The 14,327-nt window shown below is 57.6% G+C and overlaps 1 protein-coding gene across 3 annotated transcripts; it reads left to right on the top strand.

The window, feature by feature from the left end:
* Positions 1 to 86: 86 nt before the first annotated feature.
* On the top strand, positions 87 to 11,942 carry Sipa1 (signal-induced proliferation-associated 1). Of its 3 annotated transcripts, none has more exons than XM_078045601.1 (16): positions 87 to 748; positions 3,064 to 3,840; positions 4,421 to 4,548; positions 4,630 to 4,806; positions 6,761 to 6,935; positions 7,505 to 7,608; positions 7,878 to 8,035; positions 8,124 to 8,733; positions 9,068 to 9,342; positions 10,259 to 10,477; positions 10,567 to 10,678; positions 10,763 to 10,862; positions 10,941 to 11,042; positions 11,135 to 11,189; positions 11,387 to 11,465; positions 11,562 to 11,942. In XM_078045601.1, the coding sequence occupies exons 2-16, from the start codon at positions 3,162 to 3,164 to the stop codon at positions 11,706 to 11,708; spliced, it is 3,120 nt and encodes a 1,039-aa protein (XP_077901727.1). In that variant the 5' UTR covers positions 87 to 748; positions 3,064 to 3,161; the 3' UTR covers positions 11,709 to 11,942. The 3 variants fall into 3 exon arrangements, with proteins under 3 accessions (XP_077901727.1, XP_077901726.1, XP_077901728.1); XM_078045600.1 differs by having other exon boundaries at positions 87 to 991; XM_078045602.1 differs by lacking the exon at positions 11,135 to 11,189 and having other exon boundaries at positions 87 to 991.
* Positions 11,943 to 14,327: the final 2,385 nt, after the last annotated feature.

Raw genomic sequence — 14,327 nt, 5'->3', positions numbered from 1 at the left:
CGATGGGGGCTGAGTATGGGTGGATGTGCATGGAAGGGGGCTGAGGGATGAAGGGGATAGGGGTCAGACCAAGGTGGGGACCAGGTAAGATGGGTCCTTTTCCCCACAATTCTGTTCCCTTTAGAAGCCTTGAGGTGAAGGTGGTTGTGTTGCATTTCCCATTCCAGTATGTTCAAAAATTTCCAGCCCTATGCATCCTACATTCCTCAACCTTGACCTTGGCCATAGCCTTTCTCTGAACCTCAAATACTCCAAGCCTTAAAGAGGTGATGAGGACACCTTTGTAAGGTGTTCTACAATAAATGAGACAGGTGTATAGAGCATTTACCCAGAGTCTGGGGCTGGGCATCCTGGGTACCTGCTGAGTGCTGGAGGGGAGCTGGACGCAAGGTGGCCTCTAGCCCTTCCAGTTGATCTGGAAGGCAGGTACACTTGTTCCCATTTCTCAGCCAGAACGTGGGCCCAGCATAAAGGGTGGCAGGAGGCGCCTAGGTCAGCCTGGCCTCCTGCTGAGCACTGACTGGTCTGACCGTGGCCAGGCCTGGAGTCCCCGCCCCCTGCGCTTCCCGCCGGCCGCAGACAGACCCAGGCGCGCTAGAAGCAACCGCCCCGCCCCTCCGTCTGACCACGCCCCTACATGGCCCCGCCCCCAGGCGGAGCCGGAGCCCAGCCAGAGCCTAGCTGGAGAACAGGCAGCAAGATCCCGGCGCGGGAGGCTGCTGTGATCCATTGGGCGGGAGCCCCAGAGGTACTGGTGGGAGTGGGGTTCGGGAAGCCCTACGGTCGGGCCAGACAGGGACAAAGTGGCCTGGATGCAGGCACTGGTAGTGTTGGGGTGGAGACGAGGCTTCTCACCGCGATCGCTGCCTGCACCCTCCCAACCTCCCTCCGGCTCCAGCTCAGTCCCGAGTCAGCATGTCCAGTCCTCTGCCTCCGTCTGATGACTCCCAGTCCCTCCTCTGCATGACGGCTTAACCCGACTGGTGAGCCGGTGAGTGGATTCAGTGACGCCTGACTCCTCTCTGGCGCTGGCAACTGCCCCTCCTGCTGAGTTGGGGGGTACTCCCCCTCTTCTGGGTCTCCCCTTCTCTTTGGGTGGCCTCCTCTCCAGCTTTTGCACACCACCCCCCAGTCTTGGGCCTGGGCTGGGAGGAAACATCTGTCGCGCCCCCTGGTAGCAGAGATGGGGTCATGACCTCCAGATGTGCTGGGAAGCGTCCAGGGCCGCCTCCTGGGGCAGCCAGGCCTTCCGGATCTGTGGGGGCGGAGCTGCCCCTTCCCCGCAAGTGACACAAACTGCAAGGAATGTCCTGGCCTCAATGGACCCTGTGTAAAGCTGTGGGATGGGGGGCAGAATCCAAGACACCCCCAAGGCAGGGCTAGAGCCCGGCACTGGGCCAAGGCAAGAGTCGATCCCTGGGCTGGGCTGCACACACTCACAGAGCTCCCTTACACACTTAGCCACGTGGAGCAGGAACCTGCACAGACCCCCTTCTTCATACCCTCTCCCCACCCACCCCCACGCCTACCCAGCCCAAGCCTGCTCGTGCCCAGAGTTTGGCACATGGAGCCTGCATCTGTCATGCACATAGATGGCTAGCTCCAATGGCTTCACCCTCCTTTCAGTCTCCCTGCAGTCTTCAGTGGGAACAGGGATAGTTAACTCCTTTTAGAGATGAGAAAACAGAGGCTCAAGGTCCACATCAGAGCCTGTCCCAAGAAACCAAGGTTGGAGGCACCCTGAGCTTTGGAAGCCTACCCTTGTTTGGTTCTGAAGGCCAGCTGAAAGTCCTCAGGCCCCTGCTCTGGCTGCCCACTCCATAAAGGGTTCACAGGGCACGGGGTAGCTCCCCCTCATGTTCTCACACCACCTTTCACACCTGCCCCGGGGCTCACCTCATTTCCTCACTCAGCAGGTCTCTGGGGCCTTGGGTGTCTCAGTCTTACATCCTGTGAGACCGAGAGCCTTGCTTGGCCCAACCCCCACCTGCTCCACACCTACGCAGGTTCCTTTTTTTTTTCTTTTCATTTTTTTCAATACTGGGGAATGAACCCAAGTGCACTACCACTGAGCCACATCCCCAGCCCTCTAAGCACACAGGGACAGGGGTGTGCTGGTGCAGCTCTGTTAAGGCCCTGGAGATTCAGACTTTTTTCTTACATGGAATTGCTAATAGGCAAGAGCATCTCTTTTCTGGACCCCAGACTGATCTGTTACATGAGGTTCAGACTTCCCTGTCCATATCACTGAGATCACATAGGCTGAGGTCCCCATGGATTCCAGTTCTATCAAAGGGGCTTGGGTGTTTAGTTCTAGCATGCCCTCTCCTGCTCTCAGGTGTGGGCATAATAATCTGTAAGAGGATGGGCCTGGGGTCTCTCTCTCAAGCTAGGGTGATTTGGGTCCCATGACTAAGCTGAGTGATCCCAGCCCCTTCCTCATGATGTGTGGGCTTGCAAGGGGGCTGGGCCCAAAGATGGGACCATTTCCTGTGTTGAAGGAAGTCTTCTAGCCCTTCCTGTGGCCCTGGGAGCCCCTATTCCCCTGAGGTATTGAGACTGTAGGAGCCAGAGCGCTGAGAGCAGGCCTCTGGGTGCTCAGGTCCTCAGGGACCCTGGAGGAAGTGGGAGGTGCAGGGAGGAAGGTCTCTGGGGACAGGACGTCCTCCCTTTGTCAAGCAGGCAGGACCCAGACACCAGTGGCCCCATGGGTTTCCCGTTTCAGTCCAAACCAGTTGTCTATCCTTTGGACCAGGCCTTGGCGGGGACCTTCACTCTGGGCCCAGGCCAAAGCAAAGGTGTGTTAAGTGGGACTTGGCAACCTCAGAGCTGCCTAGGCTTTAGGACCCTCAGGGCCAAGGCACCATAGCCCAGCCCACACTAACCCGGGAAGGGGCTGGAAACCTCAGCCCTAGGCAGACAAGGAAGTGGCCAGGAAAGCGGAAGCAGCTTTGATGGTCTCGGAGGGGGCCGGAAGCCAACCGGGGTGGTGGAAGACCAGGCTAGGGGCCTGGGTTCCTGTTTTCTCCCCAGGCCCCTCTGAACAGCCCCCTCCTCCTTCAGGGCAGAAACAGCTGCCACAGCCTCGGCCTGCAGGCTGGGCACCAAGCACCCTTGTCTGCCAATGCAACCCGGCCCCCAGAGAGTCAGGCCCACAGAGCATGCCCATGTGGGCCGGCGGCGTGGGGAGCCCTCGGCGGGGCATGGCCCCAGCACCCAGCGATGACCTCTTCGCCCGTAAGCTGCGCCAGCCAGCCAGGCCCCCACTGACACCACACACCTTTGAGCCAAGGCCAGCTCGGGGCCCACTCCTGCGCAGTGGCAGTGATGCAGGTGAGGCCCGACCCCCTACGCCAGCCAGCCCTCGGGCCAGGGCCCACAGTCACGAGGAAGCCAGTCGTCCTGCTGCAGCCCCCACCCGGCTCTTCACGGACCCACTGGCATTGCTGGGGCTGCCTGCTGAGGAGCCAGAGCCCACCTTCCCACCAGTGCTGGAGCCCCGGTGGTTTGCTCACTATGATGTCCAGAGCATGCTCTTTGATTGGGCTCCACGGCCACGGGGAACAGGGGGCCATGTGGAATCCAGCTCTGGGACCCGGGCCTCAGCCGAGGACCAGGCTGTGAGCTCAGACCTGCTGCTTGGGGCACCTGGATTTGTGAGCGAGCTTGGGGGTGAGGGCGAGCTAGGCCTAGGTGGGCCAGTGTCCCCACCTGTGCCCCCTGCACTGCCCAACGCATCGGTGTCTGTCCTGGAAGAGCCACAGAACCGGACTGCAGCCTACAGCCTGGAGCACGCAGACTTGGGTGCTGGCTACTACCGCAAATACTTCTATGGTAAAGGTGAGTGCAGGCTGTCTGGGGGAGAGGGAGGAGGGGGCTGGGGCCGAGGTCCCTGTCACCTGCAGTGCATACAGTAGAGGGGTCAGGGTTTTTGTTTTTTTTTTTTCCCCTGTAAAGTACCTGGCTTCAGGAGGGAAAGGGGCTGAGCCAGGGCTCTGCTGGGCTCACCTCCTTAAGGGCAAGCCCTGGCCCTTCATCCCCAGCCAAGGCACACCCTTCTGGTTCATCCTCGTAACCCACCAAGCTGGAAAGAGATTTTCTGTCCACATTTCTGTGAGGGGAAAACTCGGGCCTGAAAGGCCTACACTTAGAAACCTTGTTCTCACCTTTGCTATGAAAAGAAATTCTCTTAGAACGAAAAATATGGGGGTAGGGATGGGGCCAGGCAGCATCTGCGCCTGGGTGCAGTCAGGCATTGGCCTTTTAGGTCTTGGGCAAGTTGTGATGTGGGCTGGGCTTCAGAAGGAAAGCTCAGGGACTACATTTGGTGAGATGGGACCTAGTGATGAGTGTGGTAGATCCTGGTGGGCAGAACTGCCAGGGGGCCCTGACTGATCGTCCATAGCCTGCCCCTCCCCAGAACACCAGAACTTCTTTGGGATGGACGAGGTGCTAGGCCCTGTGGCAGTAAGCCTGCGGCGGGAGGAGAAAGAAGGCAGCGGAGGGAGTACCCAGCACAGCTACCGCATCATCGTCAGGACCACACAGGTGGGCCAGGATCATGGGATCAGGACGCAGGTCCCCTCATCCTTACCCCATCTGGTCCTAAGTGCCCCAACATCCCTTCAGCTCCGGACCCTCCGAGGCACCATCTCAGAGGACGCACTGCCACCAGGCCCCCCACGAGGCCTGTCTCCGAGGAAACTTCTGGAGCATGTGGCACCACGATTAAGCCCAACATGCCTGCGTCTGGGCTCGGCTTCCCCCAAGGTGCCTCGCACCCTCCTTACACTGGATGAACAAGTGGTGAGTGGCCAGGATGGGGAGACCCTGCCTTATAAGTAGACCCAGTCTGCCCATCCCCCCAGCCTAGAGAAAGCCAGTCCATCTCCAGTGTTTCAGAAACCATCAGGGGTCATCTGGAGCCTTGTTTCTCAAAGGTCTGAAGACCACCAGCATCCTCAGCCTCTAGGGTCTTAGAAATGCAGATTCTGGGGTCTCAGGCCAGGCCCACTGTACCAGAGTCTGCATTTAAAAAAAACTCCACAGTAGTGCATGTGTACTTTTAAGACCCAGACTCCCTGGTCTGACTGACCCTAGGGCTTCTGCTGTTCTCTTATCATTCCTGACCAATTTGCCTTGCGGCACCTGCTTGTTCTCCTTTCAATATGGTTTGCTGCTTCTTCCCAAAGTTTCCTGTTCTACTTTGGGACAGTCAGGCCAGCGGGAAATTCTTTTTTCTACCCTCTGCTAAAAGCTGCCCCCTGACCCTGACTCTCCTCTTCTGTGTCCTTCACCCATCACTCAACAAATATGTCTCATACACTCTTGGTGTCAGGCCCCAGGCTGGACCCTGGGGACAGGTCCAGGCCAGGTGCTTTCCTTGAGTAGCTCACAGCTGGGTGTGGAGAGAGATCTACTGAGAACTGTTGGAATACAGGAACAGAACATTGGCAAGGGGACTTTGGAGGGCTGGTGCTGATGCGCTTCCTCAGCTGGGGTTTTACACTATGGAGGTAATGCAAGAGCTCAAGCCAAGATGAGCGGGGTGTTTTTTGCAGACAATGTTGAGCAAGGCTTCTGGGCTGAAGAAACAACTTGGATGATGGTTGAGACTAAGAGTGTCACATGCACTTTAGTGTGGGTGGAGGACAGCTTGAGAGGGGTGAGAGAGGCTTGCTTTTGGTTCCAGGGGCACTGAGAAGCAATGGTTGGATCTGAGAGGCACAGTGGCCCTCTGGTTACAGGAGACTAAGCTGGAGCAGAAGGCAGAGAGGCCAGGTCAAAGGTCAATACAGTTATCCAAGCTAGACATGTTGGTGATGATAGAGGAGGTGACAAGAAAGTGATAGCCCAGGGGTAGAGTCAGTAGCCCTTGTGACTGACTGAAAAAGGGAAGATTGAGACTCCTTAGCTTCTTGGCCCCTGAGAATGGTGTTTTCATGGAGTCGGAGACCCTGGAGGAGGAAAAGGGACCAGAGAGTGGCAACGAGATGAGGTGCCAGAGTGCTGGCAGGGTACCTGGCAGCTGGGGAAGGAGGCCTGGAGTTTGGAAGAATTGTCTGGATTGGACTTAGAGAGGGGGTGTCATCCTATGGAGGTGGCCACCGCAGCCACTGAGGGGAGAAACATAGGTGGAGAAGAGGCCCGGTTGTCAGAGCCAGAGGTGGCCGAGAGAGTCCTGGGATGGGGCTGCCATCCCTTGGCTGCAGAAGAAGTCAAGGTGTGTGTGTGTGTGTGTGTGTGTGTGTGTGTGTGTGTTGCCAGGGTTGAACCTGGGCTTCATGTGTGCCTGGCTCTAGCTCTGAGCTTAGCCATGAAGAAGGGATGTAAGAGTTGGGGAGACCCCAGGGTTGCTTTAATGGGTTCAGAGAGCCTTCAGCTATGCATGGTTATCCACAGATGGAAAAGAGCTAGGAACAGAGATGGTTCATGGGGCTGGGGTGGGGGCACCTCAAATTCAAAGAAGGGGATGCTGGTCTAGGCTTGAGTCAAGCAGGATGGCAACAGGAACATTTCTGGGCCACGAGTACACTGTGTGCGTGGCCTGCTCCATCGTCACAGGAGGACTAACCGCCCCCATCCTCCCCTCCTGAGCAGACTATACCCACTTGACTAGTGAGGACATAGAAGCTCAGAGAGGGCTGGGACTCAAGGCCAAACCCCCAGGCCAGGGTCCCAACTGTTCCCCATAACACAGTCAGGGTGGGATTGATGGGATACTGAGGCCTGTGCCTTCTGCCACCCTCTTCTCCCCCAGCTGAGCTTCCAGCGCAAGGTGGGCATCCTGTACTGCCGGGCCGGCCAGGGCTCAGAGGAGGAGATGTACAACAATCAAGAGGCGGGGGCAGCCTTCACACAGTTCCTCACCTTGCTGGGCGATGTCGTGCGGCTCAAAGGCTTTGAGAGTTACCGGGCCCAGCTAGACACCAAAAGTGAGGCCCTGGGGGCTAGTGGGGAAGGGGCAGAACTTGTACTGAGGGGCAGCATTCCTTGGGGTCCCTTGTGACTCTTTGTCCAGAGTCTGGGGCTGAGGACATGTCTGGCTGCAAAGCCAGGCTATGGGCTGGAAGAAGGGTCCAGGGCTGTCTTCCAAGGCCCTGGTACCCTATTGCCTGAGTTGGGGCCCAGTGGTTTTGGAGGTATCACCCCTCCAACATGGAAGCCAGCTTCCAGGGGAACACCCCACTTCCCTCTGGGAGAGGCCTCTGTGCTCAGGCCATCAGTTCCTCCTAACTCCTGTCTCCTTCTGAGACCCTTTCTCACTTCTGTCTTGTCCTGACCCCCTTCACCCTGGTGTGAGGCTGCAGCCTGCAGGGGAGGGGAGGGGAGCAGCCAAAGCTGAAGGCCTCAGACCCTGTGGCTTAGGCTCTGGCTGGTGGCATGAAGGGGTTGTCTGCCTGTTGTTGGAGCATGGAGGCTCCTGAGTGTGAACAAGATGGCAGGTTTAAGCCATCCGGACTCCCTTTGTTTTCCCTCTGTGTCCCCAACTCCCCGGCCACAGCGGATTCCACGGGCACGCATTCCCTCTACACCACGTACCAGGACCATGAGATCATGTTCCACGTGTCCACGATGCTGCCTTACACCCCTAATAACCAGCAGCAGGTGTGAGGGGCCTGGCACAGGGTGGGGAGTGGCAGGAGTTCTGGGGAGTCTTGGAGAGTGCTGTGTGGGTGGCAGTACTTGAGCCTTGGCCTGAGCTCTCCTGACCCCTGCAACCCTTCCCTCTGGAAGCACCTTCCCAAAGATAAACACCTTATGCCTTCACCAGAGATAAGTGGCGGTGATGGTCAGGTCGAGGATTTGCCCTGCCTGAATGAGGGGTTTGGGGGTACATAGTGCCTCTTGCCCACTCCCCACCATCTAACCCCCAGCTCCTGAGGAAGCGTCACATCGGCAATGACATTGTGACCATCGTGTTCCAGGAGCCGGGCAGCAAGCCCTTCTGCCCTACCACCATCCGTTCGCACTTCCAGCATGTGTTCTTAGTGGTGCGGGCGCATGCTCCCTGCACGCAGCACACGTCCTACAGGTGGGCACCTGGGTCATCCCAGGTTTCCCATGGGCACTGGGTCCAGGAGCCCCTCTGCTGTCCTTCACTGCAGCCTCCCTCTGCACAGGGTGGCTGTGAGCCGCACCCAGGACACTCCAGCCTTTGGACCAGCTCTGCCCCCAGGTGGAGGTCCCTTTGCAGCCAACGCTGACTTCCGGGCCTTCCTGCTCGCCAAGGCTCTCAATGGTGAGCAGGCAGCCACACATGCACGCCAATTCCACGCCATGGCTACACGCACGCGCCAGCAATACTTACAGGACCTGGCTACCAATGAGGTGACGACTACATCGCTGGACTCAGCTTCCCGCTTTGGCCTGCCCTCCTTAGGCGGCAGGCGCCGGGCGACCCCTCGGGGACCAGGCACTGAGCTGCAGGCGGCGGGTGCACTGATGTGGGGCGTGCGCGCAGCTCCAGGGGCGCGGGTTGCGGCCGGAGCCCAAGCAGGAGGACCCGACAGTGCCGAGCTGCCGTGCCTGCTGGGCATTTCGGCGGAGGCACTGGTGCTGGTGGCGCCACAGGACGACCGCGTAGTCTTCAACTGTGCCTGTCGTGATGTGCTGGCCTGGACCTTCTCTGAGCAGCAGCTCGACCTGTACCACGGCCGCGGGGAGGCGATCACCTTGCGGTTCGAAGGGGACCCCGGTCAAGCGGTGGGCGAGGTCGTGGCGCGCCTGCAGGTAAGCCTGGAGGAAAAGAGGCCAGGGAATAAACATGGGGTTCAAGGGCACTGGCCGCCAGGGTGCCCTCACGCGCTCAGAAGAAGCGTGTTTTGGAGTCCCCACCACCCCCGAAAGGGAAAGTCCGGGAAAGAGGCAAAACCAGCGTGGGGATTTAAGCTCCCTCAGGAGCCCTCTAGTGTCCGAGCCTCAGGTCTTCACCTGTCCGTCGGCCACTAAAGCTTTTCAGGGAGGGCGGGGAAAGCCTTGCCGTGAGGCGGGGCGGGGCGGGGGGGGGGCGCTGGCTTGGCCCCGCCTCCTTGTAGCCCCGCCCACACCCCACCCCGTCCTGCAGCTGGTAAGCCGAGGTTGCGAGACCCGGGAGCTGGCGCTGCCCCGCGACGGCCAGGGCCGCCTGGGCTTCGAGGTGGACGCGGAGGGTTTCATCACGCATGTGGAGCGCTTCACGTTTGCTGAGACTGCTGGGCTGCGGCCCGGGGCGCGCCTGCTGCGCGTATGCAGCCAGACGCTGCCCAGCCTTGGCCCCGAGGCTGCTGCCCAGCTGCTACGCTCTGCGCCCAAGGTCTGCGTCACTGTCCTGCCCCCCGATGAGAGCGGCAGGCCCCGCAGGTCAGGGCGCTGGGGACACTGGGTAGTGGGAGGACTGGGCAGCCTGTGCCTCCTGTGTGGCCACCAGCATTCTCAGGATTTGCATGTGTGTGCTTTGAGAGTCCTCTTGCCCTGACCTCTCTGAACTGCACTTTACATAGAGTGGAACCAATTAAGCACCATTGGTTTCACTGCTCACAAGATTAGATGGCCACCACTATAACCCCTCCCACTATTGTTTATTTACTCTGCTAAGGCTGTAAATTGCCAGACAGTAAATATTTCAGGCTTTCTGGGACTTCCTGTCTCTTCCACATCTACTCATCTCTGCCGCTGTAGGTAAATGAATAAGTGCAGCTGAGTTCCACTAAAACTATTTATGGACACTGAACTATTTGGATTTCAAATAGATGCTGCTTGCCTTATAAAGGGGTTACTGTAATTAACCGACATATCCCAGGGTCCAATAATCACAAGTCAAATTGTGGGTCTGAACTAATTTCTACTTGTCATGAAATATTCTATTGATTTCTTTCAATTATTTAAACATCTAATCATTCTTAGCTCATATGAGTTGCTAAAACAGGTACTTGTTCTAGAAAAGGGAAAGGCACTGGCCAAATTTAGCTCCAGGCAGTGAATTTGGGATACTTAAGCAATTACATGGGCTGTTTAAACTCTCATAGCATGATACAAGCATAGCGCTATTATCCCATTTCATAGTTGGGACATTTGGAGTGATTTGCCCAGGATACATAGGACAGCACTGGGATTTGAGCCCAAGTCTGGAAGAATGGGCAGCAACTAGGCACACGTTTTTTTACTGTTAGGGAGTTTGGAGCACTCTCCCCTGGTGGTGAGCCTCTGGCTGCATCTAGGGATGGGCCTGTTGATGCTGGGAGTCCTTCCTGATGCCACCCCTCCCCATCTTCCCCAGGAGCTTTTCGGAGCTGTACACACTGTCTCTGAAGGAGCCCAGCCGGCGCGGAGCTGCAGAACCTCTGCAGGATGAGACCCCCAAGGTAGTCCTGCTGCCTACCACAAAGCAGCTGCTGCACCTATGCCTGCAGGATGGCAGTGGCCCTCCAGGGGCTGAGGATCTGGCAGAAGAGAGGACTGAGTTCCTACACAGCCAGAACCCACCATCGCCCCACAGGTGCACTCTCTTGGGCACTTGGTGGGGCCTGGGCAGGCAAGGCTCTGGGAAACCAGCTTCCAGGTCTGAGCCACTCCTGCTCTTCCCAGCTCCCTGTCAGATGAGGCACCAGTCTTGCCTGACACCACCCCAGACCTCCTACTGGCCACCACTGCCAAGCCATCAACACCTGGTGCTGGCAGAGAGATACCTCCCTTCAAGGTGAGTAGTAACAAGGCTCTGGAGCCCAGTGGCATAGAGGTGACAGTTGGTATCACTGCATCAACATCCATTTCTGTCCCCCAGGACCAGCCAGGCAGCCCCAGTGGCCATGAGGACTCAGCCCCAGAACTGAGGGCCTCCTTCTTGCCACGAACCTTGTCTCTGCGGAACTCCATCAGCAAGAGTGAGTCTGGAGTGGTGGGCACGGAGGGGGAGGGTGGCTCTGTGACTCCCCCTGCTGAGCCCCCTCCTGTGCCCACAGTCATGTCAGAGGCCGGCAGTGAGACCCTGGAGGACGAGTGGCAGTCCATCTCGGAGATTGCCTCCACTTGCAACACCATTCTGGAGTCACTATCCCGGGAGGGTAAGGCCACCAGGGTACTGGGAGGAAGAGCCAGGATGGGATGGATTCTTTCTCCCTTTCAGACCTGCCCACATGGCCCCTCTGTCCCATAGGACAGCCCATCCCAGAGAGCGGAGACCCCAAGGGAACTCCAAAGTCTGATGCTGAGTAAGGCTTCCCACCCTCACATAGCCCCTTCATGTGCCCTTCTGCCACCCTTTGTGCCTGTCCATTGGAGTTAAGCATTATCCACCTAAGTCTCGGAAGACAGGGTTTGGGTGCTGCACATTTAAGGGGCTTCTGGGAGTCAGCCTCTGGTGCTACCCCTGTGATGGTCCCACTGAGTTCTGACTTCATGTCCTCAGGCCAGAACCTGGGAGTCTATCAGAGAAAGTCTCTCACCTGGAGTCCATGCTCAGGAAGCTGCAGGAAGACCTTCAGAAGGTGATGAGGTGGCCTGGGGCTGGCACAGAGTCATGGGGCTGCCACAGGAAAGGGGTGGCTGCTCTGACCCTGTTCCTGCTGGCCCGACACACACAGGAGAAGGCAGACAGGGCAGCCCTGGAGGAGGAGGTGAGGAACCTGCGGCACAACAACCAGCGGCTGCTGGCTGAGTCGGAGAGCGCCGCCACCCGCCTGCTCCTGGCTTCCAAGCAGCTGGGCTCCCCCACTCCGGACCTGGCCTGAGCTCACCCACAGCCCCAGGCCAACTATGGACCTACTTAGAACTGCCTGGGCCCGGCAGGGTACTTGGGTCACACCAGCCCTGGGCCCTCCTCAGGATCCCTCCCTGCGCCAAGGCGCGTCTGAGCACTGCCCCAACTCCCCAGTCCATTTGGTGGCAAAGGTGCCCCTATTCGTCCCTGTTTGTAAATATTTTGTGGAGACAAGGGGACGACAGGGAGTAAAGAAGCCACAGTATCAGTGTCTGTACATGTGTTCAAGATGTATTGCGGGGGTACGCCTGAGGCCACATGAAGCTCCCAAGACAAATTAGAAGGATAGGCCTGGGAATATTAGCCTAGGATTGGGCTGGCTTTGAGGGGGTCTCTGCGGTTAGGCCACCTTTTGGCTTCTCTCCCACAAACATTTATTTGGTTCTGTTGGGAAATTGGTGTCCGACTTCCATATTCCACACCTACTCTGTTTAGGTCTCCTGGTTCTGGAACCAAACCCAGGGGCCTGAGATCAGGGACAGAAAAAGAGAATAGATTTTCAAGACAGGGGAGGGACAGAGTTTGGGGGTCAAGAAGAGGCTGACTGTGCCTCATGTGTCTCTCCGGAAAGGCCATATTCCTTCTTTCTAGTCACTGAGCCCTCAATCCTGGTACTCCCTTTGACCACCTGACCACATCTTGCAGGACCGAATTCCAGGGGTGGCAGCTTCTCTATTCCATATCCCAGAGGACACTGGCCCTCAACCCACTTCTCTGCTCACTGGTCCACAATCCCCCACCAGACTGGGGCTATCCTGTGAGAGGCACCATCAGGCCCAAACTTGGACTTTGTCTAAACCCTGAGTTTTCCAGGTTTCCAGTCTGAAACCCAGACAGGGCACTGACTTGTCCAACATCACGTGCTTCATCCAGGCCCTTCCCTAGGCTAGCTAAAGCTTACTCTGCTGAAACCAGGCCACAAGTCTCTGTTAACTTGGGCTCGGAGGGTGAACTAAGCTTTAAGTAACAGGGAAGATGAGGGAGGCTTCATGGAGGAGATGACACAAGGACTGAGTTTTAAAGGTTGAGTTGGAGTTGACCAGGCACAGACGGCTAGGGTATCCCAGTAGGATGTGGTCCTGTCACATGCAGAAATCCAGGATTCAAGTGGCTGAAGCTGGATCAGAAAGGGTTGTGGGGAGTGCACAAGCCATCCTGGAATGGCGGCTCTGAATACCTGGCCCAGCTTTTCTTGGTTGGGAGCTATAATGAGGAGTTCTTAAGTGGCAGTGTGGAAGGCAGGCTCTGGTCACTTTGGAAGTGTGTCTGCACAAAACTGAGACCTGATCGTGTGGCTGATAGATGTTTAAAGGGAGAGTGACAGATGAGATTTGGGTGTGGAACCCTTTGGCTGCAGGAAGATGTAGCTAGCCGCAATCCTGGAGGGAGGGAAGGTGACTTAAACGAGGTGATTACAGTGATGATGGGGAGAAGGCAGATTTGCCAAGATGTCATGAGGACTAGATGCGAGGGCAGAAGAGGTGACATCCACAGTGGTGGCCAGTTTCCTGACCGAAACCCTTAGAAGGTGGCAGGGTGACGGCTGGAACAAGAGGGAAGGAGGGGCAGGTTGGGGACAGCTGAGGTCACTTGAAACGGGCGAGTTTGAGAGACCTGAGAGACGTCGTTGTGGAGATGTCAAGTGGGCTGGCCCACAGGGGAAAGAAGTTTGGGCTGGAGACAAAGATTTGGGACTGATGAGCCACAAGCACGATAAGGTCACTCGGGGAGTGTGGGAAGGACCATGAGAGGGCTTCCGGGGGTCAACGAAGGTCACTGCAGGACACTGGGAAAGCCAAGAAGAGCGAGGCGCTGCCTGGACTGAAGAACCTGAGCTCACTGGTTTCCCTTTGGGCTGGAACCCTGCGCGCAAACTCGCGCACGGCTTCCTGCGAGTTAGAAGCTGCCTCTCCACGACCGGTCCCGCCTCCGCCCCGCCCCTACCCCCCCCCCCGCTCCAGTCAGCCCCGCCTCCCGGGCGCTCGTTCCGGCAGGTCCTTAAGTTCACCCGGGTTCTGACCCTAGGACGCGGCCACCGCTAGCTCGGGTTCCACCCCCGCAGCGGGATATCAGCTTGACCCGCTTTTGCTCCAGGACACGCCCCCGGGCACGCCCCCTGAGCTCGAGGCCCTAGTGCAAGTTTGACTCTACTCCTCAGACAGCTTCCGGTTCCCCAATATTACGCTGCCCGCTGGCGTCCTGTTTTCAAGGCCCGATCCATTGGCATCTGCGTGCAGAGCCTATTCCCAGGGGACTCGTTAACTTTTGCAGCAGGTTCCGCTAATGTTATCTCGCTTGTCCCTGGGAGCACCCTTCTGCAACAGTGAGACACCAAGTATCTCCGCCCAGAGGGGAAACCCCAAGCACTTTGCCTGGCCCATCGTTAAATGCCATATACACATGAGCATCGAGACGGCTGGCCCGTCGGCCTACACGGTTGGCTGCTGCGAGTGAGCCGGCTCAGGGCTGTGCTCTCGACTTTTACACCTTTGAGGTTGCGGGTTAGTATTCTGCCTCTCCTCCCAGAACAGGGTATGGAAGCATTGGTGCAGCAGGCATAGACCTTTACATCACCCTTTCCCCGCAGTCA

This window comes from Ictidomys tridecemlineatus, chromosome 4, assembly GCF_052094955.1.
Source record: "Ictidomys tridecemlineatus isolate mIctTri1 chromosome 4, mIctTri1.hap1, whole genome shotgun sequence".
NCBI classification, from domain to species: domain Eukaryota; kingdom Metazoa; phylum Chordata; class Mammalia; order Rodentia; family Sciuridae; genus Ictidomys; species Ictidomys tridecemlineatus.
The sequence above is the reverse complement of the archived record's forward strand: the minus strand, read 5'-3'. Positions and strand labels throughout refer to the sequence as shown.